The sequence below is a fragment of the Aulonocara stuartgranti genome, assembly GCF_965226115.1.
Source record: "Aulonocara stuartgranti genome assembly, chromosome: 7".
Classification (NCBI taxonomy): Eukaryota; Metazoa; Chordata; class Actinopteri; order Cichliformes; family Cichlidae; genus Aulonocara; species Aulonocara stuartgranti.
Window position 1 is genome coordinate 24,697,111 of NC_138945.1, and position 27,408 is coordinate 24,724,518.

The 27,408-nt window shown below is 40.8% G+C and overlaps 2 protein-coding genes across 5 annotated transcripts in view; both read right to left on the bottom strand.

Annotated features, from left to right (window-relative positions):
* The window catches only part of wdr70 (WD repeat domain 70), a 43,257-nt gene extending 38,836 nt beyond the window's left edge, over positions 1-4,421 (bottom strand). Inside the window, exons 1-7 of the mRNA XM_082539687.1 lie at positions 4,341-4,421; positions 3,126-3,185; positions 2,927-3,010; positions 2,742-2,841; positions 2,387-2,606; positions 1,179-1,238; positions 569-702 (exon numbers count right to left, since the gene is read on the bottom strand). Coding sequence (XP_082395813.1) covers positions 569-702; positions 1,179-1,238; positions 2,387-2,606; positions 2,742-2,841; positions 2,927-3,010; positions 3,126-3,185; positions 4,341-4,365 — 683 coding nt within the window. The 5' untranslated portion in view covers positions 4,366-4,421. The remainder of the gene's footprint in view (positions 1-568; positions 703-1,178; positions 1,239-2,386; positions 2,607-2,741; positions 2,842-2,926; positions 3,011-3,125; positions 3,186-4,340) is intronic.
* Positions 4,422-5,023: 602 nt separating this feature from the next.
* Positions 5,024-27,400, bottom strand: cplane1 (ciliogenesis and planar polarity effector 1). 4 transcript variants are annotated; one of them, XM_082539681.1, is made up of 51 exons: positions 26,901-27,399; positions 26,427-26,555; positions 26,210-26,345; positions 25,999-26,118; positions 24,214-24,446; positions 23,983-24,086; positions 23,705-23,861; positions 23,502-23,605; positions 22,823-23,005; positions 22,440-22,689; positions 22,165-22,365; positions 21,269-22,056; positions 20,939-21,129; positions 20,638-20,718; positions 20,371-20,544; positions 19,240-19,407; positions 18,919-19,150; positions 18,645-18,781; positions 18,325-18,542; positions 18,074-18,238; positions 17,646-17,793; positions 17,448-17,557; positions 17,206-17,355; positions 16,997-17,108; positions 16,407-16,719; positions 15,202-16,317; positions 14,752-14,903; positions 14,573-14,646; positions 14,420-14,484; positions 13,999-14,263; positions 13,590-13,916; positions 12,808-13,437; positions 12,537-12,718; positions 12,373-12,451; positions 12,181-12,259; positions 11,717-11,851; positions 11,463-11,519; positions 11,268-11,353; positions 10,694-10,901; positions 10,521-10,595; positions 10,330-10,403; positions 10,103-10,202; positions 9,749-9,922; positions 9,422-9,464; positions 9,171-9,302; positions 8,909-9,083; positions 8,761-8,816; positions 8,515-8,682; positions 7,733-7,872; positions 7,362-7,618; positions 5,025-5,554 (listed from the first exon to the last, which is right to left on the bottom strand). In XM_082539681.1, the coding sequence occupies exons 2-51, from the start codon at positions 26,505-26,507 to the stop codon at positions 5,408-5,410; spliced, it is 9,552 nt and encodes a 3,183-aa protein (XP_082395807.1). In that variant the 5' UTR covers positions 26,508-26,555; positions 26,901-27,399; the 3' UTR covers positions 5,025-5,407. The 4 variants fall into 4 exon arrangements, with proteins under 4 accessions (XP_082395806.1, XP_082395805.1, XP_082395807.1 ...); XM_082539680.1 differs by having other exon boundaries at positions 5,024-5,554; positions 10,330-10,595; positions 19,240-19,404; positions 26,901-27,400; XM_082539679.1 differs by having other exon boundaries at positions 5,024-5,554; positions 8,909-9,080; positions 10,330-10,595; positions 26,901-27,400.
* Between the last annotated feature and the right edge of the window lie 8 nt (positions 27,401-27,408).

Here is a 27,408-nt window from a genome sequence, read left to right on the forward strand (position 1 = left end):
AATAACCCACCCCGTTTTAGATAACCGCTTCTGATTGGTCGAGCAAGGGCAAGACCAGGTGGAAATCTGTTTGAATGTGAGATCAGCTGCTTTCTGTCAGAGCAAATGAAACATGAGCCCTCAGATTCATCCAGTTCCCAGGCCGAGGAAGCTTCAACAACTTTCTATATGAAGCCCGGCTTGTTAGTAAACCAAACAGACTCCTAGATCACACTGTAATCAAATTAAATGTAGCGTTAATAAGGGGAAACCTGCTCCAGCTCAGCCCACTGCTTCCCAAAAGCAAAAAAGAATTTGATCTTTGATGATGGCTTTAGTTAAACACGGAGTAAACACACATGCAAACACACAAACAGACACATATCTTAACCATCTGTTCTCAAAAGGCTCATTTTGCATGAAAACAGAGGATGTCGCAGAGTTAGCATGAGGTTTGGTGATGTGTGTGTGTGTGTGTTTGTGAAAGTGTATACACTCTGGCACATGGAAATGCAGTCAGTGTAGTGGATGTTTACATGAAATTAATTATTGAACACGTGTCAAGGAGGTGTGTTGCTGTTCTCAGTACCACTCGCAAGGCTGCAGAGATCTGAAGGCCTGCAGAGCCTGGTCCATCCCAGCAAAATCCCAGAATCGAACATCATAATCATATCCACCAGACACCAGGCGGGCTCCAGAGGGGTCCAAGCCAAGAGCCGACACCTGAGGAAGCAGTTTGAAAACCAAGAGACAACTTATGAGCCTGTACAACTCAGAAAGCAAGCCGCTGCTGATTACTAGTTATAACACTAGAAATCTTTAACAATACAGTCATGTTGGCTTTGTTAAAAGGCACAGAAATAAATACAACCCAAATATTTTAAGTTTATTCTTCAATAATTTAGAACTAAACAGTTTAAAAACTGAAAAAGTGCTAGATCTGGATACCAGACTAAACAAAAGCAGAAAAGTAACAGCCTCACAGCTGCTCTTTTGGCTAAAATCAGTGAGATAAATGTTAACTGAAAATCCAATGAGAGGCCTCCGAAACCAGATGTTTGTGTGTGTGTGCGTAATATAAGCAAAAGTTGTACTGTTTACAAGCTTGTGATAAAAATAGAATTTTATTCAATGTCAACTGAGAATAGAGTTGTCACCAGCTCTAATTACTGGCTGGGTGTTAGAGGCGAAAGCCTTACCGTTTTAGTGCCATGCTGCAGCGTGATCTCATGAGTGTCTGGAATTTTTTTCACTGGATTCTGGGACAGAAAGTTGACATGAACGTGAGGAAAAGGCAAAACAACACAAGTCTATATTATGTCAATTGATCAAAGTGCAGCAATATGTATGATATTTTTACATTAACAGGTTGTGAGTCTAAGACATTTAACGACAGAAGTCATATTTGTGAATGGTTGGAATCTGACATATTGTGTAGATAGTACTTTCCTGTAAAAAGCAATACACACATTCTAAAAATCCTTCTAATTAAAAATTCAGATATTTTAGGTGTCATTGTCCTTTTGGTAATGTAAAGAAAACAAATGAAAAAAGCACAACTAAGAAAATAGGCAAAAAGTTCACCTTTTATCGTGTACAGTGCAAAACTAACAATGTTAATCTTTTCTCCTGCTGCCATCTTGTGGTTGGATTTTTTTTTAAAACCTCAAACACAGAACACAATGTTGGTTTTATATGTCGAGATTGTGATCTGTCACAGTAGGAAAATCACACTATAAATTGGCTCATAGTGAAAAGAGCTTTGAGTGGTCAGTATCAATGTAAAAGCACTGTGGAAAAAGCCAGTCCATTCCATTCTTCAGTATCTGGGTCCTGTAACTGTGCATGCTATTTCCCCGTTCAAATAGCTATTCATTGTTTATTTTTATTTACTTTTATTACCCTGCAATGATAATAAAATAGTTCTTTTAGCGACACAGAGACGAGGTTAAGGGAATGTAACCAACGCGGAAATCCAAAAATTCAGCAGCTCATAGCCTAGTGGCAATTGTGCCACGTATAAGGAGAGAGCTGATTGGCTGAAAAGTTATCTTGTACAGGAAGAGAAACAAGAGCAGAGTTCACACCAAAGAGGAAGAGCAGCTTAAAAAAAATCAACATCTTCATAGTTTTTAACTCTTGGATAATTCATGGCAAGCTAAATAATGCACAGCGCATGCACAAAGAAGGGTAACTCACAGTACACAGCTACAACATGGATCTGCAAAGCGCTGTATAACACTTATAGACTACTAACATACCACCATGGCCCAACATTTACTGAGAAAATCTTGTTTTCTTAATGAGCAAGAAGAAAGTCAACACTTTAGACAGACTAAGTGTAATCAGATATATGTAGTATGCTGTAATTCACAGCCTACTAAGAGATTGTATAATTCAGACATACATCATCGTCGTCATCTTGTGCCTCTCCTTCTTCATCATCGTCATCATCACTGTGAGCCGTGCTGCCTGTGTAACCTGGTGGAAGAGGTGGCCCTACGTGCTCATCATCATCATCATCGCCCAGCTGAGCTGCATGCTGAGGAGGCACCGGTGGCCCGATAAGCTCTGAGTCTGAATCAGAATCTGAGCCACTGTCACTGCTGCTGTCGCTCTTCTGGACTCTAAAAATGATAAAAAATAAATAAATGAGCTTTGTCAGACAAAGCAAAACATATTGTACACTTAAGTAGACAAATTGGAAGCCAGAACAGATGTAACAGTCAGTTAAGGATAAAACCTCATAAATGCCTCCCTACCTGGAAGAAGCAGCTTTTCCTCTCTGACTCTGGACTGACGGTTTGACTGACTTGGAGCTCTCCCCCTCCTCCTCCATTTCTATCTCCTTCTGCCGCTCCTCTAAGGACGCAATGATTCCAAATGCAATTAAACTCATCATGACTCCTAAGCAGGGTTATCACATTGCCAGTGATGAAACACTTACCTATCACACGCTGACTCCTCTCGATGGCTGTTCGCCGGGTCTGCTCAAAAATGGCATCAAGATCAAATGTGCGGGCTTTCTTACCTGGAAGATAAAAATAAAACTCGATGTATGACTGCAACAACTCAAATTGTCACTTTATCAGAGAATACTTTTTTTACGTTTATATTTTCTGACAAGTGTGCTGGACTACACATACCAAACCCAGAGAATCCCATGACAGATGCAATGTCTCCATCGTCACTCGTCTTGCCTGTTGCTGTAAAAGAGGTCAGTGCCTTGTTTACAGTGTTAGACTCCATAGTGACAATTTCCTTTTCAGATCGCTTCAGAATGCTTAAAAATGAAAAGTAATTCAATTTGGGAGGGTTTCTGTTTTCCTCTGTAGAGCAAAGAACAGCTTCAACATCACGTGTTTCAGTGAGATTAGGCAGACCAGGAAAAATACTGGGGTTACACAGACCTCCCAATTAGTAGACTCCACAACTAACTCCTGAGCCACTGTTCCTGTAGGTGTAATGTCCAGGTAACCCAGTGGTTTTATCCATATAGTGCATCAACCATTATATGGCTATGAAAGACATATATGTTGAGAGAGCATCTCTAACTCTATTGTTTATGCTTTGTTTAATACTCCACACTAGCAGCGTACACACGGATGAACAGAGGTATCCTCCTATGTCTACTCTGAATGTTCCAGTAATGTACAGTATTTCAATCAATAACCCCATCCTTTCCCTTTTCATTTATCATGATGTAAGACATGTAAACAATGTCAGTTCATATGCCAATATCCCTTAAAATCTGTCCCATTATTAAAGACTGGTTAAGGTACAATTATTTTATGTAAATTGGGACATAACTCTACATAAACTACGGACTATGGGGCTGTGAAAGCTAGCAAGCAAATAATCATGTACAAGAAATACTGATACCGACACAACAACCAATTTCCATATTGGCATGGAATTCATTCCGGGATTTATATGTAGGCTTCCGATAAGTGTGTTTAATCCACTTCAAATGCAATACAATATGAAAATACGTATGCTGTCCTCATTCCAGCTTACACAAAAAGATTTACAACTAGCAGTAGCTGTTCGTTTTTCCCCTTTTAAAGGGTAATAAGGATAAGATCAAAAGGGATAAAATGGGGGTAAATAAATGTGTGAACGTTGACAACAACTCGGCGTTTCAAATTATGCTATGGGAAACAGATCTCACATTATAGAAAACATTAGTTAAGCTAACAAATAAGCTAACAAAAAGAGCAACGTTGTCCATTTCTTCACATGTTGTGTTACTAAATTAATTTCACTAAGAACTCAGGACAGAGTTTATTGTAAGTGGTCATTCATGTTTAAAATTAACATAGTGTCCGGCTTACAGATAGACAAAGGCAAAAAGTTCCTACCTTCATCTCCTCTTTTGGAATCCATGTTTTCAAATACGAACGTTACCTTTGACCTCCGGACGTTCTCGTTGTACGTCTGCTGTGCGGCTCGCAGCGCCGCTGCTGGTGTGCTTCGGTATGACCTTGTTTTGATAAACCAATAAGTTGTCCAAGCCAATAACATATAAAGTAATAATATTTATCTCAGAACAAAGCATCGATGAAACAGAGGAGCTCACAATTCTTCTAATGTTCGAATTCATTGCAAACACTGGATTTATTTAGGGTGCATTTTTGTGGATCCATTGTAAAATAAGCTTTAGGAGAAGAAAGTCACCGCTTGTTAAAGGCTCATCTCACATTTGCTTTAAAAAAAATTTAAAAAACCTATGTTGATAATGCCCAACACTTTTGGGAAAATATTCTGTGGACTAATGAGACAAAAGCTGAACTTTTTGAAGATTTAAGTCCTGTTGCATCTGAAATAAAAAAAAAACCCCACACCATTCATAAAAAGCTGCTTCAGGGCCTGGACGAAGCTGTAATTAGGAGACATGAAGGAGAATGTCTGGCCATTATTCATAGCCTGAAGCTCATGCTCACTTGGGTTATGCTGGACAGTGATCCGAAACACATAGCAAGTCCACCTCAAACAAAAAATGTCTGGAATCAAATCAGACTGAGATGCTTCAGCTTAAACAGGCCGTTCAAAAACCCTTCAAAATGGTTGAATTACAGAGGATCGCAGACATGAACATAACATTAGAAATGGAAGATGAGCAAAGGAGAGAAGAACTGCCTCAAAATATTTATTATTAAGGAAGTGAAGTATGTACAAAAAAGTACAAATGTAGAAAGTTTTACACATACACAAAAATGACAAGCCTATTACGCTACAAAACTGATTACATCATATGTAATTTATTGTTTTATTATTATTATTTATTTATTATTTTCATCAGTTTAAAACACTTTGGATTTATAGTATATGTAATAGGTACATACAAATACAGCACATTTCATTTTTCCAGCAATATTTTAAGCTATTTAAGTATCTACGTGGACCATTTTTGCTTTCCTGGAGACACTCAGACTTCCTCTCCAGCCGCCATCCTCTCAATAGCTTCCCAGTCTATTTTGCTCAGGTTGCTGCTTCCACTCTCAGAGAGATTATCCAGCCAGTCCATCTCTGATCTGGAAGCATCACCATGCTCATCCAAAAGCCCTGCCAAAGCCTGAGAAAATATTCAATTAAAAATACATTTTAACACAAAACCACATCATCTGTTTTCCCTTTAGTTACAGTGGGGCAAAAAAGTATTTAGTCAGCCACCAATTGTGCACGTTCCCCCACTTAAAATGATGACAGAGGTCAGTAATTTGCACCAGAGGTACACTTCAACTGTGAGAGACAGAATGTGAAAAAAAAATCCATGAATTCACATGGTAGGATTTGTAAAGAATTTATTCGTAAATTAGGGTGGAAAATAAGTATTTGGTCACCTCAAACAAGGAAAATCTCTGGCTCTCACAGACCTGTAACGTCTTCTGTAAGAAGCTTTTCTGTCCCCCACTCGTTACCTGTATGAATGGCACCTGTTTGAACTCATCATCTGTATAAAAGACACCTGTCCACAGCCTCAAACAGTCAGACTCCAAACTCTGCCATGGCCAAGACCAAAGAGGAAAAGTATTGCAGACCTGCACCAGACTGGGAAGAGTGAATCTACAATAGGCAAGAAGCTTGGTGTGAAAAAATCAACTGTGGGAGCAATCATCAGAAAATGGAAGACATACAAGACCACTGATAATCTCCCTCGATCTGGGGCTCCACGCAAGATCTCATCCCGTGGGGTCAAAATGATCATGAGAACGGTGAGCAAAGATCCCAGAACCACACGGGGGGACCTGGTGACCTGCAGAGAGCTGGGACCAAAGTAACAAAGGTCACCATCAGTAACACACTACAACGGCAGGGAATCAAATCCCGCAGTGCCAGACGTGTTCCGCTGCTGAAGCCAGTGCATGTCCAGGCCCGTCTGAAGTTTGCCAGAGAGCACATGGATGATACAGCAGAGGATTGGGAGAATGTCATGTGGTCAGATGAAACCAAAGTAGAACTTTTTGGTATAAACTCAACTCGTCGTGTTTGGAGGAAGAAGAATACTGAGTTGCATCCCAAGAACACCATACCTACTGTGAAGCATGGGGGTGGAAACATCATGCTATGGGGCTGTTTTTCTGCCAAGGGGACAGGACGACTGATCCGTGTTAAGGACAGAATGAATGGGGCCATGTATCGTGAGATTTTGAGCCAAAACCTCCTTCCATCAGTGAGAACTTTGAAGATGAAACGAGGCTGGGTCTTCCAACATGACAATGATCCAAAACACACCGCCCGGGCAACAAAGGAGTGGCTCCGTAAGAAGCATTTGAAAGTCCTGGAGTGGCCTAGCCAGTCTCCAGACCTCAACCCCATAGAAAATCTGTGGCGGGAGTTGAAAGTCCGTGTTGCTCTGCGACAGCCCCAAAACATCACTGCTCTCGAGAAGATCTGCATGGAGGAATGGGCCAAAATACCAGCTACTGTGTGTGCAAACCTGGTAAAGACCTATAGTAAACGTTTGACCTCTGTTATTGCCAACAAAGGTTATGTTACAAAGTATTGAGTTGTATTTTGTTATTGACCAAATACTTATTTTCCACCCTGATTTACGAATAAATTCTTTACAAATCCTACCATGTGGATTCATGGATTTTTTTTTTTTTTCACATTCTGTCTCTCACAGTTGAAGTGTACCTCTGGTGCAAATTACTGACCTCTGTCATCATTTTAGGTGGGGGAACTTGCACAATCGGTGGCTGACTAAATACTTTTTTGCCCCACTGTACACAGAAACATTAAAATTGCTGTTTGGTTTGCTTAAACTAATTAGCAATTACAGTTTTTAATTCAAGCACTGAGTGATCATAAGAGTGACTCAGAGTTGATTTTCCATCTATAGCATCTGGAAAATAGGTGGCAAAAAGTGAGGTTCTTACTATGTTAGACTGCAACTCCTCCTGCAGCCTATCAAACCCTGATTGCTCCATCTCTTCTCGCTCTTTCGGCCTTGTCTGCTCCCTCAGGATCCCTGTTCTTACTGCAGTTCCTTCTGAAGAACTTCTGTTCACTTCCGTCTTTCTCTGGTACCAATCATGCTGTTCCTTACTGTGGCTCGCTGCAGGAAGTTTACTTGGGCTCTTGAGCATACCACGTTTAGTCACTTGAGACAAGCGGTCCTTTGGCAAAAAGGTCGCTGAAACAAATAAATAAACAAATAAATAAAAATTAATCGCACAACCTAAACATTTTTCTTTTTTACAGTTTAAGCATCCATTTACTTTAATACCAATATATTTCATTACAGTACCTGGTCGGTGTAGTCCCAGTCTCCTGTGGTAATCGTCAGAAGGCCGTACCTGCACTTCAGCAAACTGTTGGCGAAGGCTGGCTGGGGTTTGTCCTGACTGGGGTTTCAGACTTCTTTTATTATTGATATCACTGTAAACTCTAGGACAGAGAAATCAACTCCATTACTGTATAAAGCCTCAATTCTTTTTTTGTTTATTTTTTAATACACCGTCTCTGTAGGTACACGTCTTGGATACTCTGCAAAAGTTCTGAATTCATTCTGTAACTAGAAAAAAGGCCACAAAAGGTAACTGTGCGCTCATCTCTTAATAAATGTCAAAACAACTAGAATAGCAGCTCTCACCGATAATTACACCAACTATTATTTCTGGATGAGGATGACAAATGCATTTCAGCTTTAATGCTGGTGACTGCTTATAGCTGAAACACAAGAGTTTGTTTTCAACAAAGTGTCTCTGAATATACGACAGAGGTAGTCGACAGCCCTGACCTCAACATCCTGGCACAAAGACACAGAAGCAAATGAGAGAACAACCTTGGTGCACTTCTATAGATGAACTATTAATGCACTCGTATGATGATAAATTCATGGCATCATAACAGAAGCAGCCTTATTCTACTTGGGCCTTGGACCTTCAGAAAATAAAGTCCATGGGTTCACATAGTTTTCCTCGTCACTGTATATAATCTTTAAAAAAAAGTTTACAAGGAATGTGTTCAACATTCTTATTATTCTTTAATGAGTCTGGTTCCCGGTCGAATTACTGTCACAGACGATACCTGTGAGTGCTGCCTGAGGGAGGAGCAAAGGAAGAGTGTGTGGCGGAGGCCACCTGAGGTCCTTCAGGCCTTGACGAGCTTAATGTGGATGCAGGAGAGGCAAGAAAGTCACTGACCAAAGAAAAAGCTTCATGGGTCCTCTTGTTGTACTGCTCAAGAAGCAGGGCCCTAATAAATCAAGAGAAATAGTTTTGCACAGGCAGACGCATTTCTTTAAGACAACGATTAAGTAAATAAAATACATACTTTTCTTTCTTCTCTCTGCTTCTCGAACTGGTCGTTCTATTTTTGGTTGCTGAATACTGAAGAGAACAAAAAAGTAACAAAGTGAATGGGATATTTCAAATACACAGCATGTGATAGAAACCCTAATGAAAAGGCGACTGAATCTCACCACTGCTGCTGAAGAAGAGAAAGGTTTGTGCTCCCTCTCTCTCAGGGTCTCTCTGTGTTTTTGATAAGCAGCCAGTCTTTCCCTGTGTCTTCTTCTCATCCACATCCTCAGCTCTCTTCTCTCATCCTCTGCATGATTCTGCGACATGGAGCTACTCTGCAGTTGGTCCTGCCTGCTGTGGGACATATTTAACAGCTCAGAGAAAAATCACACTTGTTTAAGTCACCATTTGAGCAGCACTCATTTTTAGTAGTCACTATACCTGCTACGGTGTGGAGTCTGTGAGGTGGACAAATCCAAGTCAGTCTGAGATAAATAGCCTTCTCTTATCAACTCGTCTAAGATTTCTGCTGTATCGGATAGCTCAGTCTGACCCAGATTCTCATCTGCTGATCTAGACATTGACAGGTAGAGGGCAGAATATTTTAATATTCAAGAGAAATGGGAAAAAAGGTGAGCAAATCAACAGCAGAAATGATAAGTTATAAGATCAGTATACCAACTTCAACTTACACGTGAGATATCCTGAATGTTTCATTTAACTGAGCTTCCATTCCTGTAGATAAAACATACAAGAATTATGACTTAAATAACCACGTATGCTAGTACAGTATGTCCTCCATCTATAAAGACAGATTCACAATCAGGTCAAATGGTACAGTAGTCCTCTATTAGAGAAAAATAAACATTATTATACCCAAGTTCAGCTCATTTTGGTGAGACAGAAACATAGAAACAAACAACAAGAGTGACAGCTAGTAAGTGTTATTATAAATCAGCCTGCTGTTAAATATATTTGTTGTCATTAGTGATGTTTTTTTAAATTAATTGCGCGATTACTTGGTGGGCTGTTTAGGTGGGACAGACCAGCTCTGTGACAGTGCGGAGAAGTGGAATAATGAAAAGAAGTTGTTCTTTCAGGACTGGAATCAAACACAAACTCCTCTTCTTGATTTTCATCATCTTCTTGGGATTCACTCAGTTCAGGTAAAATGTCCACATCAGGTGCCCATGCTGTTAGACAATATATAACTGATATCAGCATTTGAACAAAAACAGTGACGCACAATGTAATATCTTATATTTGAAATATATTACAAAAATAACGCTTTCATTATATACTGTAACAAATTTTTTGAGATGAACTAAAAATGCAGATGATTTCACTACAGATGAATACATTTTAGGAAGCACCTTTCTTAGGGACATTGAGTCTGACAGTTTTCTTTACTGCTGTGGTCGTCCTCACATAAGGGACCTTCTCTGGCTTGAGCTTTTCAATAGTGTTAACCAGCTACATGAAGACACAACAGAATAACCAAGAAATTACCTATAACATAAGCATGTCAGCTGTAGAATTCAATTTGTAAACTTTGGTGACATTAAAAATACAAGTAGTATAAGTACAAAACATTTTCTACCATCCCGGAGTTTGAGAAGTCCTTCTCCAAATGATCTGCAATGTTCTGTAGAGCAGCCAACTTGGAATCCAGCTCTGAGAGGCAAGAGGAGAACCTGACTATAGGAGTTGAAGAGGAGACACTGGGTGGTTCAGAGCTCTGGGTCTTTATAGCCTGAAGGATCTCAGAGTCAGACAAATCAACCGTCTCACTGTTTAGTGGAGTGTTTCTCTCGGAAACCCTGCTGGGTTCAATGTGGCTGACTGAAGGGGACTCCTCGGGAATATCTAAAGTATACAAAGATATTTGGAAGAATAGCAGTGGTGTGCTTTAACAGCGGCACAACAATTTTCAGTAGACGGAACTCTATAAAACTTATAAAGACCTGGTTGAGTCGTGGGTTTCAGGAGATTCTCTGGAATTGTGAATGACGGTTGCGGAACGGCACCGACATCATCACCCCTGATAACAGAGGTTGCAAGAACATGAAGCTGAGCAGATGTAGGTGAAGAAGGGTGGATGAATGGAAGATCCTGACGGTGCCTCCTTTCCTCTATATCTAAGACACTTATGAACTGGCGGCTGCCCACATCCTGAAAAAACAAACAAACAAACAAACAAAAAAGATACTTTAAGCTTTACTTTAAGATGAAATATAATAAAAGGGGTAAAAGTGTGCATAAATCATATGAACTAAATACATTATAGTTACTGCATGAAAAGACCTGCATACTTTTATTTACAGGCGTTAAAAGAGCATCTATGCTAAATATATTCAGTGCATCCAGGTAATAACAGACCCTTTTTTCACAGCAGCTATTTTGACATAAAACAGCAGGTTAAACAATATACTGTTGTATTCAAATATAGCTGTACAATCCAAAAGCACAATTTACTGTAGCTAAAAATTGTAATGCTCCTTTATTTGGTGAATCCAGCATGTATTCCAAGGATCTTACCATAACTTTCTCTTCCTCCTGTCTTGGCTCCTTGGTGTTCTGAATAGTGACTTCACTGCACACCCGGAAATCCCCAGAATTTTGTGCTAGGTGGAGAACACAAACATACACACCCACAGATATTCTCAGTTGTATCATATAATAAATAAATAATCAGATTGTTATCACTGACCCTGCAAATTCAAAGAGACTTACATTTAGGGCTGCCAGCCTGGACAGATACAGCTTTATCCACAAGCTTGGGAGTATAACCTGAAAGAAGAAGAATAAATGCTAAGATTTTTAGCTATAATTCAAGTTTTTCTTTAACTGTTTATGCTAATTATTTCTTATGAATAAAAACAGTCAGGCTGTTAAAGAAATTTCATTCAACTACAAATAAATGTAAGCTGTGTAGTAACTTTACAACCATGTAAAACCATTGCATCAACACTTTAACTTTAACTCACCTGGATCTGTGTTGGTGGAAGCATCATGGCACTCTGGGGGCCGTTTACATGCGGAAGCAAAGGCATGGAGCTCAGCTGAAGTGGACATAACTCTGTCCAATAATCTCTGACCAGTCAGTGAAGAGTCAAAAGATTCTAGGAGTTAACAAGAAGCAGATCAATAGAACTGCAAATGGGACATAATATATGATATTGTCTCATCAAGAATGTCCTTATCTCCTTGTTCTTATTTCTGAGGAAAGTTTTAAAGAGTCTGAATAATTATTGCTAGTTCAGAAGAGATTTTTAAAACAGTATTACTTCTCCGCGATTTCAAAAAGAAAGCATACATTTTGTGGCTCCTGGCATCTACAGTGGTGCTTTAATACTCTGAAACTGGAAACTCAACAGTGCCAAAACCTACTAACATACAGTAAGCATGCAATGTCGCTGTAAATATCAAGTGTTGTGCATTTAAGACCAACCAGGAAGAATGGGAATATCCTGTTCGGGGATAATCTCTTTGGCAGCTGCAGGCTCTTCACTCACAGGAAGTTCAGCTGGCTAAATATATAAACATACGTAAAAACATAATAATGAAGCAAACATATGATGAGTGTGTTGTAACTTAATATCTATTAAGCACAAAAAACATTTTGGAATTAATATCATTCTACCTCATGTGTAGGAATGATGGAGTCATTTGGTCTGAATGTGACCTCAGTTTTTCTCGCCTTCCCCTCTCTCCTCTTCAGCCTAGAAATGACACAAAATGATATATAAGTAAAATAGTGACCAAAAAGGGGGGAAACCACTTAATATAGAACTATTATGTGTTTGCCTGTTGTTGGAGATAGAGGTGGAAGAAGTGGGGTCTCTTCTAGTTGTTTCAGCAGATGGGTCTACTCTAAGTAACTGCAGCCGAGCCTCTTCAGCATTCGGGTTTCTCTTCACTAAGTTAGTCAAATCCTCCATGGAAAAGAGACGAGTTACATGGGTTGAAGCAGTGGCCAAGGGTAACTCCTGTGGGACAGGCATCCATCAATAAGCTATAACACAAGATACAGCGGTACCAAATGTGAAAATCAGGACGTTTGGGAAGCACTGCTTACCATTTTTGGTTCAGATTTAATATGCAGAAGCTTGATCGCAGGTGCATCTCTAATTGGAGCTGCAATCAAAGGAGGATGTCTGGGAGAAGAAGGCAATCTGGGGAAGGTGATGTTGCTTTGAGAAACAGACTGTACGTGCAGAAGGCGAAGGCCCTGCAGTGCTGCAGGTGTGTGAGCTGGAAAAGCGGGAAGGAGTAGGGAGAACTCTTGACCTCTGGACTGCTCCGATGGCCAAATCTGATTTTGAGAGTTTCTGGGAGTAGGATTGTGTGGAGGATTAAAATTCAGCTGTCTTTTTGGAACTGAAGACCTGTCTGCTTTCTTTAAGGTGGTTTGGTCACTGTGCTTAAACTTTTTCTGATCAAATTTTGAGGTTGCAGGATTTAAAGTGTGCAATGCTTGGGGGTTTTGGGCCGGATAACACTGCGGGGCATTCTGCTGGGGTAACTTCAGGCCCAAAACCTGTGGAACAGAGTCATTTTGGCTGCTACCATTACAAGGCTGCAACACAGGAGTGCTGTGAACAGTGTCTGTAGTGGTGAGAAGGCCCTCGGAGGAGGGGATTAACTTCCTGCTCTCAAACAGCTGAACGTCTGCCGAGTTCGCCTGGACGGACAGTGGCTGCATTTCCTGAAGAAACAAGGACTTATTTCAAACTTGGTTTCACTGTGTTGCAAGCATTATTCACACAGAAAAGCAATCTGTTAACATTTTTCTAAAATTAAGGAATTTCTCTGTTTTTAGGATAAATAAATATATTGGTTTATCTTATCTTATCTTACCTGAAAATTTACACTGGTTGTACTAGACAGCAGAGCTTTTGTCTGTGTCTGTTGATTGGCAGGCTGGTCTGGAGGTCGGCATGTATGGGTGTGAATGAACTGGGTATTCTTGGATCCTGAATATGTCTGTACTGGATGTGGCACAGAGACGATAGCTTGATTGGGTAAGGTGCTTGGCTCAGGAACGAACCTGGTAGTGGAAGATGATGGCACATTAGGGTCTGAGGAGTTCATGTCTGGGTGGGTCAAAGAAGCACTCTGCTGGGCAAGTTGTAGGTTGGCAAATGTAACTCCCAAAACCTCTCTCAGACTCATGTAGTTGATATGCTGCAATGAAAGGACAAATACGCTCAGTTCAGCGTTAATCTTTTGAATCCAATCCTTCCCTTTTGGTTGGTCCCATTTTTACCTGAACCAGCCTGAATAAGTCTTCACCCAGACGTTCTCTCATTGGTGGAATGTGGGTGGTTGATGGCTGATTGGAGTTTGGAGAATATGCAGTGGCTCCACTAGCTGTGGAGCTTTGTGGATGAAAGTTTGAAGGAGCTACAGATGGTTTGGGGGGTGGCATGCCAGCTGAATCAGAAGTTTCTGCCTGGACTGTAGCCTCAGACTGTATAATGGAAGGTGCAGGAGGCTCTGGGTGTGGAGGTTCTTGTACGCTTCCAGCATGACTGTACAGGAAATTTCACCAATAATTTTGCATGCTTAGATTTGCAGAGATTTTTTTTAAATTTTAGAAATGTCTGAGAAACATGCATTACTGAACAAATTAAATGTTCTCCTCTGAGAAAACAGTGTCACCATTATATATAGGTATAATAACTTACACAGAGGTGGAACTGGATATATTGTCAGTTTTTTCTGAGCAGTCTAGGTCTGCAAGCTTTAAACTCTGAAAACGAAAAAAACAACAATCATATTGTCTTTGACAGTCACGATGATAGAGATGAATACTGGGAATGTTAACAGAGGATACTAACCATGTTGGGTGTGCAGCTTTTTCCACTGGAACCAGAAGACAACACATCCAAGCCCTCACTGTCACTGTGTTTGCCTAGAAATATAATATAAATCCATTAGTATTTTCTCTTTAAAAAACAAACTAACAAAAAACTGTGTTATGGCAGCCTTCATGTTGCAGTATAACATAGCGTCATACAGTCTTTTTCAGGTGTAACATCTAAGTCATCGAGAGATGGCTGTATTGGACTTGACGGTCTGTGTGGCGCATCAAAAGTCAGCTGATTCTGGACAGCAGGGAGAGGACTCTGGTGACTCTTCAGCTCTTCTGGTTCATCTATATGAGAACCACTGCAAGGAAGAAAATAAGAACGACTCATTGGAGAGGCAGCTAAATGGCACAGAGGACCAACAGAACAGCAACATGTAGGAAAAAGTAGGACAGGAGGCACTAACTAAACACAACCCAGTTTTATAAACTGATCAAGACTTATCTATAAAAGAGTAGATTTCATTTGGCCACCTATAATCCAAAATAAACTGACTGGCAAGTACAGACTGGCTCGATAAAGACATCCTCTGAATGTGTGTCAGTCCAGTTTGTTTAATATAGAAATTTATGACTGTAAATAAAATATTGGGCACTCACATGGATAGTTCTCCTTGCTGTAGATTGTGATCTAGACCAGTGACAGGAGTGTTAGCTGATCCGGGGTAGCCTGTGTCAACACTGCTCTCTCTTTCTAGCTTACTTTCCACCTCAGACTGCAGCACAGGGGCTACTGTCCATTCCATTTCTGGGACTCGGAAGTGGGCGCTAAAGCAGTCCATCCCAAGTTGAGCGGTGTACCTGCGCTCCAGCAAACTGAGGGAAGTAAGGATGGCAGGTGCTGAGGCTTTGACACGAATCACTACACCTTCATCTGCTGTTCGTCCAACTTTTCCTGCTTTAACTTTCTTTACTCTACCATGATGCCCCATTAGCGCCCTTTTGTCAGCCCAGCGAACCATCCACTCCAGCAGCCTGCCCAGTTCTGGAAACTTAGATTCCAATTGAGTATCCAAGCCCTGCTGCAATTCAGTTACAGCTTCCACAGACACTGAAGGACTAAATATGTTATCTGATGGCTGTGCAGTGGTTGAAGCATTTTGAATAGGCCTACTTTCACTACCAGACAGCCCTCCCATCACTCTTTGGTCTAAAGGCACACTGCTTTGCTGTCGGAGGCCAAACAAACCTTTTTGCCGCCCTATTCTCAGTCCAGGATGAGAACTGGCAGAAGGGTTAGACCTGGTTATGGGGGTTTCATTCCAGACAGAGGAAGTTTGCAGTTCAGGTGTTGTGCCATGTTTTACAGGTCTGTAGCAATAACCAGCTCTGAATACAGGTGGATCATGGCCTGGGTGTTTTCTTGCTGGATTGAGCCCATCTCTTTGACGACGATGTATGGTGGTGAGCACGTCAAAGGTGAGAGAATGCAACTCCTTCTTCCTCAGCTCAGAGCAGTAGCCCTTAAACAAAGGTAGTTCACTGCTCGAGTCCCCACCATCGGTACTATCCTTCTCTAGCACGTAGCTGAGGAAGAGCTCCAGGAAACTCAAGTACTCCTCATCCTCCAGCTCAAACTCCCAGGTCCCAACCACTGGTGGGGAGGGCTCCCTTATTTTCTTGGCACTGCCTTGGTTACTCTCCTCTTGAATTACGCTTTCAATCTTAACAGCAGTCTTCTTTTCATTTTCTCTTTCTTTCTCCTTTCTTTTGACTCTGAAACAATCACATAACGCAAAATAAGATACAAATAAGACACACAACACCACAGAATAATGGCAGTGATAGTATTTCACACTGCCTACCCGGTCATAGCTCTAGAATACTGTTCAGGAGAGACTGCCCCAGATGTATCATCTGTTGTGTCTCCATCAATTCGCATTGATGGGAAACCACAGTCAGTTATGGTGCTGGTACTCAGACTTGTACCCAATGACAGCTGCCCTAACATGGCCATCCCATGTTCCTGATCATCGTCCTCTTCATCCTCTTTCTCCCACAGATTGAGCACAGGGGGAGCCAAGTGCCTTTCTAGTCGTGCCAGATGTTTCCTCCTTTGCCTGTGTTTGTCTTGAATGAGAATCACCATGAGCTCGTTGCCTTCTTCTTTTTTCCCATCTAGGAATCAGATATTACACAGAGAATCAGCATCCAGTTATCACGTGTTTTCAACAGAAATCAAAGCTCAAACACTACTATTATGACTTGTTTTAAAGACCATAATAAATTATTATATAGGCATCACATCTGGCCTTTTAAAATATAAGATGAAGGCTTTCACTGCCTTCTATGCATTTAAAATGCTAAAAGAAGGATTAAAGCCAAAAGCTATTAATTTCTTTAAGTGTTGCACAGCACTTCAAAGCAACTTGCAAACAAAAAGTGGGGTCTGTACCAAGCACATTGCACTGCCTCAGCCTCTCCAACAGCGAGTTATACTTTTCTCTCAAAGGGACTCTGACAGACTCTTTCTCCTCTGGGAAGGCTTTTACAAGTGTGTCTGCAACCTAAGAAAAAAGAAGACAAACCAAAGAATGAAAAATGTAGTCACTAGAGTGTCTTTCATCATAAGATACCATGTATAATTAGACAAGGGATTGTCACCAGAGACACAGGAGGTAGTTCAGACATGAGGCTGAGCAGTATGTCTTGAAGAATTTCATCAGCACTAAGGAAGCGTGAGAAAGGCAGAAGTCGACAGGCCCAAAGGAGAGCATCAACACAGGCAGAATTCACTTCAGAATCTCCAGAAAACTGAGGAGCATAAATATACCAGAGCATTTAGAAGGCATCAGTGGCTAAAGAATAGAGAATAAATTGCACATTCACACTCAAAAAAAGTGTACCTTTTCATCTGTAACATGCTCTCTGGCAGCCTGATACCTCCTGCAACATATTGAGAGCTGGTCTCTGACATGAAGCATCCAGCATAGAGCACACAGCTCCCTGAAAACAACTTCATAGCAGAAATATGGTTAATACAAGTAACCTGAAACTAGATCATCACCAATTATATCCACAATTTACAGTAAGCAGCATCTTACTAATAGTCTGAATGATGTCAGAGTCCAGGTGACCATCATTATTCGGCCCCCTTCTGAAAAAACCACTACGAGTGATGAACTTCATCAATCCATCCGGGAAAGCCTTTTCCTCCTCAGCAGCGGATCGATGAGAATACTTCTTCTTGATCTGATTAAAGACAGAAAAATGTTTACCACCACCTATTCCACAGGACATGATCGACCACATTATTTTGTCCATATGCATAGCGGACCAATGAAGATCTATTAAAAAAAGAAAAGGGTAGGCAGTGAGACAAAAAGCATTTTCATGTGTCTTTTAGAACACACTCGTAATACAAAATTGTAAACAAGAAATTTAGTTGTTGTTTTTTTAATTAATCTAAATCATTCATTCAAACTAGAATATCCCACTTCTTTTTTAAGCCCTTCCTTAAGCGAAGAAATACCTTGTGTAGCAGGTGTCTGGCACGGCGCAGAGAGCTGATGTACCACTGAGCAGCAGAACGGCAACACCGGCCAGATCTTAGGAGCAACACTAATCTTTGAAGATCCATAGAGACTTTGTGTCGACATGTGATTTCTGCAAACTGCCCCTCTGTCCCTATTTGATCCTAATCATGAGACACACGCACAACATTTAGCAGACAATTATCCTGTGAATGTACCATATGTAAACACTGATCTTCTATTAATGCACCTGTGTGTTGGGAGAAGGCTGTGGACAGTACAGAGGTGGGGAGGGAAGATACAGTCCACTGGGCACCAAGGTAGGTAGGGAAGAACACAGGTCTTTGGCTTTGTCCAGCAAGGTAGACAAGGGTGAAGATAAAACATTCAGTCCTGCAATGACTGAAGCTTTCAGAATCTCCTGTATGGAGATCTGTAACAAGTCCCAGTCTTCTCCTTCCAAAGGATCTTAAAAAACAACCACGCAAAGACAAAACAATAGCACAGACAGCAAGGTTAAAAGGTTTCATGTGCACTGGGATCACCTCATAGAAGTCAGGTCTCACTAACCTGATAAGCTCTTGTCAGCATCTTTATCAATGCAATCTTGGGAGGCAGTCTTGTTGCCCAGAAAAGACTCCAACTCCGCCTGAAAAATGCTTTCTGGTTCTAAAACTGCTGGCAGGTGGAGCTCTCTCCTCCTGAGCCTGTCATAAAACATGTCACAGGGGAAAAAAAAATTCACAAATATTGAAGTCCATCCATCCACCCTCTTCTGTTTATGCAGTTTAATATACGATATTCTAAAAACATCAGCCTGTTTGTTATACGTTTTCAAACTGACCGAGTGAAGTCAAAATGGTTGGTGCAGTAACTGGTGTACGCCAGGCTCAGAGACACTGCTGTTTTCCAGTCCCCCAGATGATAAGCTAACCAAACAGACTCAGGAAGTAGACCCCCTATCAGGAGCAGGTCCTGAGCATAGTCCACTGTCCATACTTCCGAAAGATGCTGCTGTCGAACTGCACGAGCCACCTCCTCTTGGCACAACGACACCACACGCTCAACACTAGGGGCTGAGGAAAGACATATTACATGATACAACAATACATGCTATGAATAAATCCTAATAAATTTTTAACTGATGAGTAAGTTGTCAACACACCATGAGGTAGATGTAGTGGAGGCAGAACTACGACATTGTGAGCGGGCAGGACGAAGAGCGGCTGGTTGGTGAAGTAAGAGGCCATGAATCTCCCCAGTGTCTGAACCACCGCAAAGGCAGCGTCATTGTGAAGGTCCATCGGGAGCCATGGGCAAGGAAGAGAATCTACTGAAGGGTGTAAAGGCAGAGATAATAAATAACATCTTCTATTTACAGTGATTTGGTTACTTGATTTCTGCATATAACCAGTAAATTAGAATTATGGTTTGTCTAAACTATATGTCAGATAGTCAGATGAAGTCAGTTTTCCCACTATTATCTGACATTAATACTCCCCTCAGAATTGTATGAAAATAAAGTTTTCATGACACTTCATGTGTACAGTAACACTATCAATGTCTTTATAGAGAAACAGTCTGAAAATGTGTTCAATTTTCCTGTCTTGCCACCCTTCTACTTCTCCAGCTGGCAGCTGGTTTTCATATAGAACTCATATAAACACATTTGATTTCCACTGTGGTCAAATTGTGCTTTTTAAAGTTATTCTGAGAGACTGTAACCTACTGCCTATCTATGAGACATAAAAGCAGACAGTAAACTCTGCTTTAAAGCAGCTTTTAAAGCCTGGTCTTGTAGACAGAGAGATGTATGTGAATGTCGAATCAAAGTATTTCATGCTAATGACTCTTTTTATGTGCACCCTGCATGCTTTAAAGCGTGAGGTAATATAAAATGATGTACTGCATGCAGCAGAATATGGTCACAGAACAATCTGCAGTAACTGTGTGATAGATCACATCAAGAACAAAAAAGTACACTACTGCCCTAAAACTTTGTTAAATGTAATAAGACCTGCTATCACATATAGTTCCTGCCTTGTTTTTCCTCAATTTCCTTTGGTCTGTTTATCAAATAATGTCTCTTCTGGGTCATCTGTTGTTTAAAACCATCTGTTGTAATTGCTTGCATCTAATGTAGTGAACTGATCTTTTGCCTCCAAATATCACATTTCCATTGTTAAATAATGAACACTATCCCTGTTAAAAACAAACAAGCCTAACTGCAAAGGATTTATTAGAAAGTTTCCAACAATGGCTTTAATTACTTAACATCTTGATTCTCGAAACTTACTCAAAGATGAGGTTTTGGAGGTCACGCTGTCCTTCTCCTGTCGAGCCCTGTACAGTATCAGCTGAGACATGTGGTCCCCCAGCTGCTGGGCTTCTTTTAGTTGGTACTGTGATAGCAGACTATACAGGAGAGCCAGACAAAGCCGTGTCTGCTGAAAGACACTACGATCACAACCTAACAAGAGAGGCATATAATGACTATTTTAAACTGACTGCGACTATGCAGTCTGGTGCCCTAATGTAAAACCTGAAATATACTTGTTCTTACTTTTGTCACTCTCTTGACAAATCTGTAACCGCCACACATCGGCACTTTCCGGGTATAAGCCACACAGGAAAAGATGTTCACCTAGTGCAACAAAGGACAAACTTTTAGTTAAACAACACCCACACAAGATGCACTATTTCTGTGTGCTTATTTTGTCTTTTAATACATAAAGTGTAACTGTTATATTTGGTAATATTTGGTAAAAAAAAAAAAAAAAAAAACTTTTGGGTTTTTCACTTTCTGTATCTGGCATCAGAGTTACGTTTGAAAAAATACTGTAGTTATCCATCCTGCTCCATACCTGGATAACTCAGCAGTGCGGGGCCCTCTTCTAGTCTTTCTCCAATACCCTGCAGTGCTGTCTGAATCTGGGACATGATGACAGACAAATGCTGATCTTCCTCATCCCAGCCATCATAGCCTTTAAATCTTTTTAGTTCTTCTTTATACTGCTGGGTGACCCTGTACACCAGCTGCCACACTCCCAACAATCTGCCCCAAACAAAAAACAACAAAATCAAATTCTGTAAGACTTTGATAAAGCCTTATATTCAGTGGACGACATGAAATTTAGTGGCTAAAGCTAAGCTTTGCTTATAACTACTTATGTAGAGAAAAAGTCTGTTCCAACCTGCTGGACGGTCGCTGAGGAGCAGGTTGAGCTTGAGGTACAAATATTGATTTCTCCTCTTTCTCATCCTGTAACTGAGGCACATGATATATATCTGAAGAGGAGAGCTGTGGTGGATGTGAAGCAGATTGCTTCTCAATAGAGGGCCAGTCAGATTCTTGCTGCAAGCAGTAAGTGTGGTCAAGAGAATCAGAGATAAGCTGCAATATAAGCATGACTCTGGATAGACTTTCAGATGATACCAGGCATTGGCTCATGTGTTTGGAGTCAGGATGAGGGTTTAGAATAAGGCATATTATCTGTTTCGTAAACTCCACCATCAGCCCTAAGCAGTTGGGCCCATTTGAGTGAACAGTATCCCAGGAAAGGAAAGAAATAAGGGTCTTGATGAGCTGTGAGAGCCAAGTAAATGGCGAGGTATTCATTCTTCCTGTATGGATGACAGAGTTGGGTACCAAATGGAGTAAAGCAGCAAATCGAACCAAAAAGTGCAGGGTGTGCCTCAGCAGAGGAGCTCTGTGTTCCACTGCATTTCCAAGAGAAATGCCAAAGGCCCACGCAGTCAACAATCTACTCTGGATCTTCCCAAGTTTACGGTGAAGAAGAGTCTCCCTCTCCAGTTCAACAGAATCAGTTTCATAATCTTGGCCAGTAACAAATGAGGTGTCAGCGTGTGTCTCTAGGGCATGGATCGTGTCAAACATTGATGCAAACTCCAAACGACCACCATCCTCCACATGAGAACCGGCAGGAAGTCCATCTAGATCAGAGTCATCTTCAAAGACGGCCTAGGAAGCCACACACACAAACAGCAGATTAAAACAGTCAGGACACATTATAAATCAGTGTTACCCAGACTAAAACAAGAAATTTCTCTCTAATAATATGTGACTGACTTGTATGTTTTCAAGAAGCTCCTTTGTGCCACCCAGTGTCTGCTGGTCCAGCAGAAATTGAGGCAAAGTGGATCCATTTGTGGCTGCTGAAATGAAAGAGCCTGTGGTCTTGGGTCGACATGTACTAGTGGGACTAAATACATCCAGGCTGAGGTCCAGATTCAAGCAGGATACCGAGTCCAACCATGCCTTTACATGACTCTAGAAATAACAAATATACGTAAATTGTAATGCTTAGAGTACTAATAATTTTCTAAAAGTCCTGGGCTAATTACCTGTGATTCATCCAGCATTCGGCTGGTCTTCTCAAGATCTTTTCTTGTGTCCTTCAGAAGTGTTTTTAGTAACAGGGCAGGAGAAGGCCTGTCTAACACCCTCATCACTGTGGCCATGTAACCATCAGACACAATGAGATACAACAGTCGTGGATGCCAGGTCACAGAATACCGCTGTCTCATCACGTCCCGCACAGACAAACTGGAGCTGGACAAAGAGGCTTCCCCATTCCTTGTAGACATGGGTGGACTTCATAGAGAAACATAAGATCAGCACAGAAATTAGAACAAAATAAAGAAAGGGAACATATGCTCAAACCAATCAACAACTTTTCAAATGGAGTAGTAAGTGACAAGCACGACAGCCTTTAAATAAAGTATACCGGTAAGTGACGAGAGGGTGCAGGGGTAGGAAGTGTGCGGGTCCAAAGTCGACATTGCAACCAGAGCTTGTTAAAGTGAGCAGACCCCCAAGGCGAGCCAGCATAAGAAGAGAGCCTCGCTTCAAAACACATGCAAAGAAAAGGCCTCCAGGGGACCAGCTGACACTGCCCACCCAATAGGACCTGAAAGAGAAGAAATGCAATTAGTTTCAGCTAATTTTTACATATATAGGACCAAATCATCCCTAACAAGTGACTTTACATATTATGGTGAAGGCTACATAATGTTATAAATAAACTCCCGTTTCATAAACACTTAGAGATGACAAATAATGCTATTTTAACATGAGAAAACCTCACATGGGAGCAGACTCAGGGATGAGATAAGAATCATTCCAACAGAGATCCCAAAATACTTTCAACCACAGAGAGCCTTGTGTGATACATCACACCATTTAGTAGTAGTGGCAGTCGTGATTGCACTTCTTGGCAATTTTGACACATTTGTATATATATAGTTGATTTCTCTTCCTGGGATGCTGGGAAAGGATCATGCAATGCTGTTTATTTCTTGTAAATACTGTACAATCTAGCAGTGACTGTTAAATAGAAGTTTTCTCGCAAATTTAACTGGATGACTGTCGCACAGTGCAAATCATTTTTACTTGTACACACTGACCTTATGTATTTGGAGGGGATCTCCATTTTCTTACTTCCACATCCTCCGAGGCCACTTGATATCGAGACAAAATTCTGCATGCTCACAAAGAGGACCTGTGTAGCCTAAATTCCAACAGGCAACACACGTTTTGATTTATGTTTCTACTGATCAATGGACCTAAAAAATGTAGATGTGAAAAAAGAAAGAAGCTACATGCTCACCTTAGGTTTCCTCTGGTTCAGAACAATGGCTAACAGTCGGCCGTCTGGTGAGAAGGCTGGCACCAAAGCCCCTCTGGACTTGACTGGTTGGCATGGTGGAGTGAGACGAGACATGGGATATGTCTTAGTGGCCCACTGTATCCTGTATCCCACAAAACTAAAAAGAAAAAAATAGTCCTTTTAGTTCTATATGTTTACTATTTAAATTTACTATGTAAATGTTTCGAATTATATTTACTCAAGGAGAGTCTTACTGTTACAGCAATGTGTTCACTCACCCTGATTTCAAGTGACCTTCTTTCCATTTAATCTTAAGGCAAGTGATAACAAGCTTCTTCCCAGATGTGAAAACAAAGGCAGATAAGCAGCTATCACCCATAACCTGAGGTAGTTTGGATGACAAAAAAACATATAAGATCTCTAGACAATAAGAAATGATGAGAAGGTCTTTAAAATGCTTTTGTTGATTTAAATATGGCACAAATATGGATTCTGTTTAGAAACCAGACCTCTGTCTTGACAAAAATTGTGTGCTGGGATGCTTCTTTGTCTTGGGAAGAAGGCAGGATGGTGTCTTCTAGGGACTTTATCAGAGCCCAGTGTCCTTTGACTGGACCATCTCGCAATCCTGTCAAATCCTTCACGTCTATACATTCCCACAGGAAAACTTGCCCAGTTATGGCCACCAATAGCACACGTGTCCCATCACAGGAAACCTGGAGGGACAGCCTTGAGGAATTCCCTGTGAAAATATCGGATCGGATAATTTTGTTACAGATGTTCACTACATATGTGTGTGTGTGTGTGTGTGTGTGTGTGTGTGTGTGTGTATAATCTATACAAATAGAATAATTAATTAAAATAAGTTAGGTGCCTAGAACAGAAACAGCTTTAGTGAAGGTTACAAATGATCTTCTTATGGCCTCTGACAGTGGACTCATCTCTGTGCTTGTCCTGCTAGACCTTAGTGCAGCATTCGATACTGTTGACCATAATATCCTATTAGAGCGATTAGAACATGCTGTAGGTATTACAGGTACTGCACTGCAGTGGTTTGTATCATATCTATCTAATAGACTCCAATTTGTGCATGTAAATGGAGAGTCCTCTTCACACACTGAGGTTAATTATGGAGTTCCACAGGGTTCAGTGCTAGGACCAATTCTGTTTACATTAAACATTAAAGTTAGAAATATCCTGTCTCAGAGTGACGCTGAAAAACTAGTTCATGCATTTATTACTTCCAGGCTGGACTACTGTAATTCATTATTATCAGGATGTCCAAAAAACTCACTGAAAAGCCTTCAGCTAATCCAAAATGCTGCAGCAAGAGTACTGACAGGGACAGAGAGAGCATATCTCTCCTGTTTTGGCTTCCCTTCATTGGCTTCCTGTTAAATCCAGAATTGAATTCAAAATCCTGCTCCTCACATACAAGGTCTTAAATAATCAGGCCCCATCTTATCTTAATGACCTTGTAGTACCATATCACCCTATTAGAGCACTTCGCTCTCGCTCTGTAGGCCTACTTGTTGTTCCTAGAGTATTTAAAAGTAGAATGGGAGGGAGAGCCTTCAGTTTTCAGGCCCCTCTTCTGTGGAACCAGCTTCCAGTTTGGATTCGGGAGACAGGCACTATCTCTACTTTTAAGATTAGGCTTAAAACTTTCCTTTTTGCTAAAACAGATAGTTAGGGCTGGACCAGGTGACCCTGAATCCTCCCTTAGTTATGCTGCAATTGACGTAGGCTGCCGGGGGATTCCCATGATGCATTGAGTTTTTCCTTTCCAGTCACCTTTCTCACTCACTATGTATTAACAGACCTCTCTGCATTGAATCATATCTGTTATTAACCTCGGTCTCTCTTCCACAGCATGTCTTTTATCCTGTCTTCCTTCTCTCACCCCAACCGGTCGCAGCAGATGGCCGCCCCTCCCTGAGCCTGGTTCTGCCGGAGGTTTCTTCCTGTTAAAAGGGAGTTTTTCCTTCCCACTGTCGCCAAAGTGCTCGCTCATAGGCGACTTTTGTTGTGATTTGGCGCCATATAAATAAAATTGAATTGAATTGAATTAGAACAGTTAGGATAAGTAAAACTAAGATATTCATGCAGTGCAATGATAAATTAAAAGGAAATATGCCAAAGTTAAAACAATACTTTGTTCAGTATAGACAAGATATTTAAAGTGATGCATATAAAGGTCCCACAACTGATTTATTCAATTTATTGAAAACTTTCAAATACTACACAAATCAAACTATTTTGCCTCTAGGTGTCTTTATAAAATACACACATACCCTGAAAAGAAGTAATTATCTGAACTATTTCTGGGACTCCTGCAGCAGTCTTCAGCAAATCTTTATCCCGGTTCCACAGAAACACTTCTCCAGAGACCAAAAGACCACAAAGCCACATACCTGGAACAAAAACCAAGAACAAGATAAATTTCTTAGCCAATATTCAGAGCTAAATACATTACTTTGCTTCGAGTTGACATACTAAGCTCACCGTTTTGCGATGAAGCCATTGTCACAACATTGTTGAGCAAAGGATGGAGTTTAGGAGTTCTCTTCTTGGTACGACCAGACACCATGTTAATTTCACTGATCCTCTTGTCATCCAACAGAAACACAGATTCCTTCTCCTGAAGAGCCATGACACCTGCTTGTAATCATATTTTGTATGTCTATAGAAATGTATTTTCGTAAAAATGAATTCCCCTCACCTGCCCGAGCCAGCAGAAGCGCGGCCATGGTTTCTTCCGTTTGATGCTGGATGACAGAACAACTTCCAACTTCAGCTCCATGTTTGAAAGACAGCATCAGTGCTTCCTTGTGACTGTGCATTCAGGAAACTGTAACGGCAACACAGACAGTGTATTTTTCCAGACGTAGTCGTAAATCTCCCTGAGATACGATACGATAAATAACGTGCTCACTGCAAATGTATTCATTATATTGTGAGCTAAAATTAACTTTGCTTAAAACCAACAGCAACAACAACAAAGACGGGGAAGAAACATTACTGTAGGTAACGGTATGATTAACATGAAAAGAATAGCGTTAGCAGCCTAGCTGGTTCTGTTTAGTGCGCAGAGACAAAGTCCCTAAGAAGCCTAACCTGAGTATTTGAAGTACATTGGCTATATTCACTGGTTATCTTCAGACTAAGCGATGCTGAGAATTTTATTATAACTTACCTATTTGGAATTTATACCGTATATAATCACGAAATATTTCGAAACTCCCTCCGCTTCAGTAGCCAGAATTGCTTCCCATGATCCTCCGGGAGGAAGCTTCAGCGCGTTGCCGTAGGAACGTGACGGCAGCTGTGGCAGACGCTCTCCGCTCCCTCCATGTTTTTAACTCTGTGAGTCCCAAATCCTCACAGCTGTTATTTTGCTCGTGAAAGATATACAGCTTCATGTCACCCCTGGAAGCTGAACATATTGTAAATTTCCTCTCTTCCATTCGTCATGACGTTTATATGACTTTCTGGCTCTTTATGCCAAATGTTGTATTTTTTTCAATACTAAAACACTGCAGCCTGAACATTGGAGGGACATTTTGTTACCGTTCTATCGTGCGGAATAATGCTTAAAAAACAAACAAACAAAAGGGGTTAACTTCCAAAGTTATTACAGTGAAGTCAACCTAAACTAAAAAGAGTAAAAATGCGTCTTAATTAGCTGACATAAAACAAGACCA

What these genes read in the sequence shown, in the direction of transcription:
- cplane1 (XM_082539678.1), bottom strand. Translation starts at nt 26,507, where the DNA reads ATGGAGCTGAAGTTGGAAGTTGTTCTGTCATCCAGCATCAAACGGAAG. An exon ending in CAGCAAGGAGAACTATCCAT is followed by an intron (nt 14,904 to 15,201) that starts GTGAGTGCCCAA and finishes TCTTCCTTGCAG; the next exon opens with TGGTTCTCATATAGATGAAC. An exon ending in AGGAGTTGCAGTCTAACATA is followed by an intron (nt 5,555 to 7,361) that starts GTAAGAACCTCA and finishes ATATTTTCTCAG; the next exon opens with GCTTTGGCAGGGCTTTTGGA.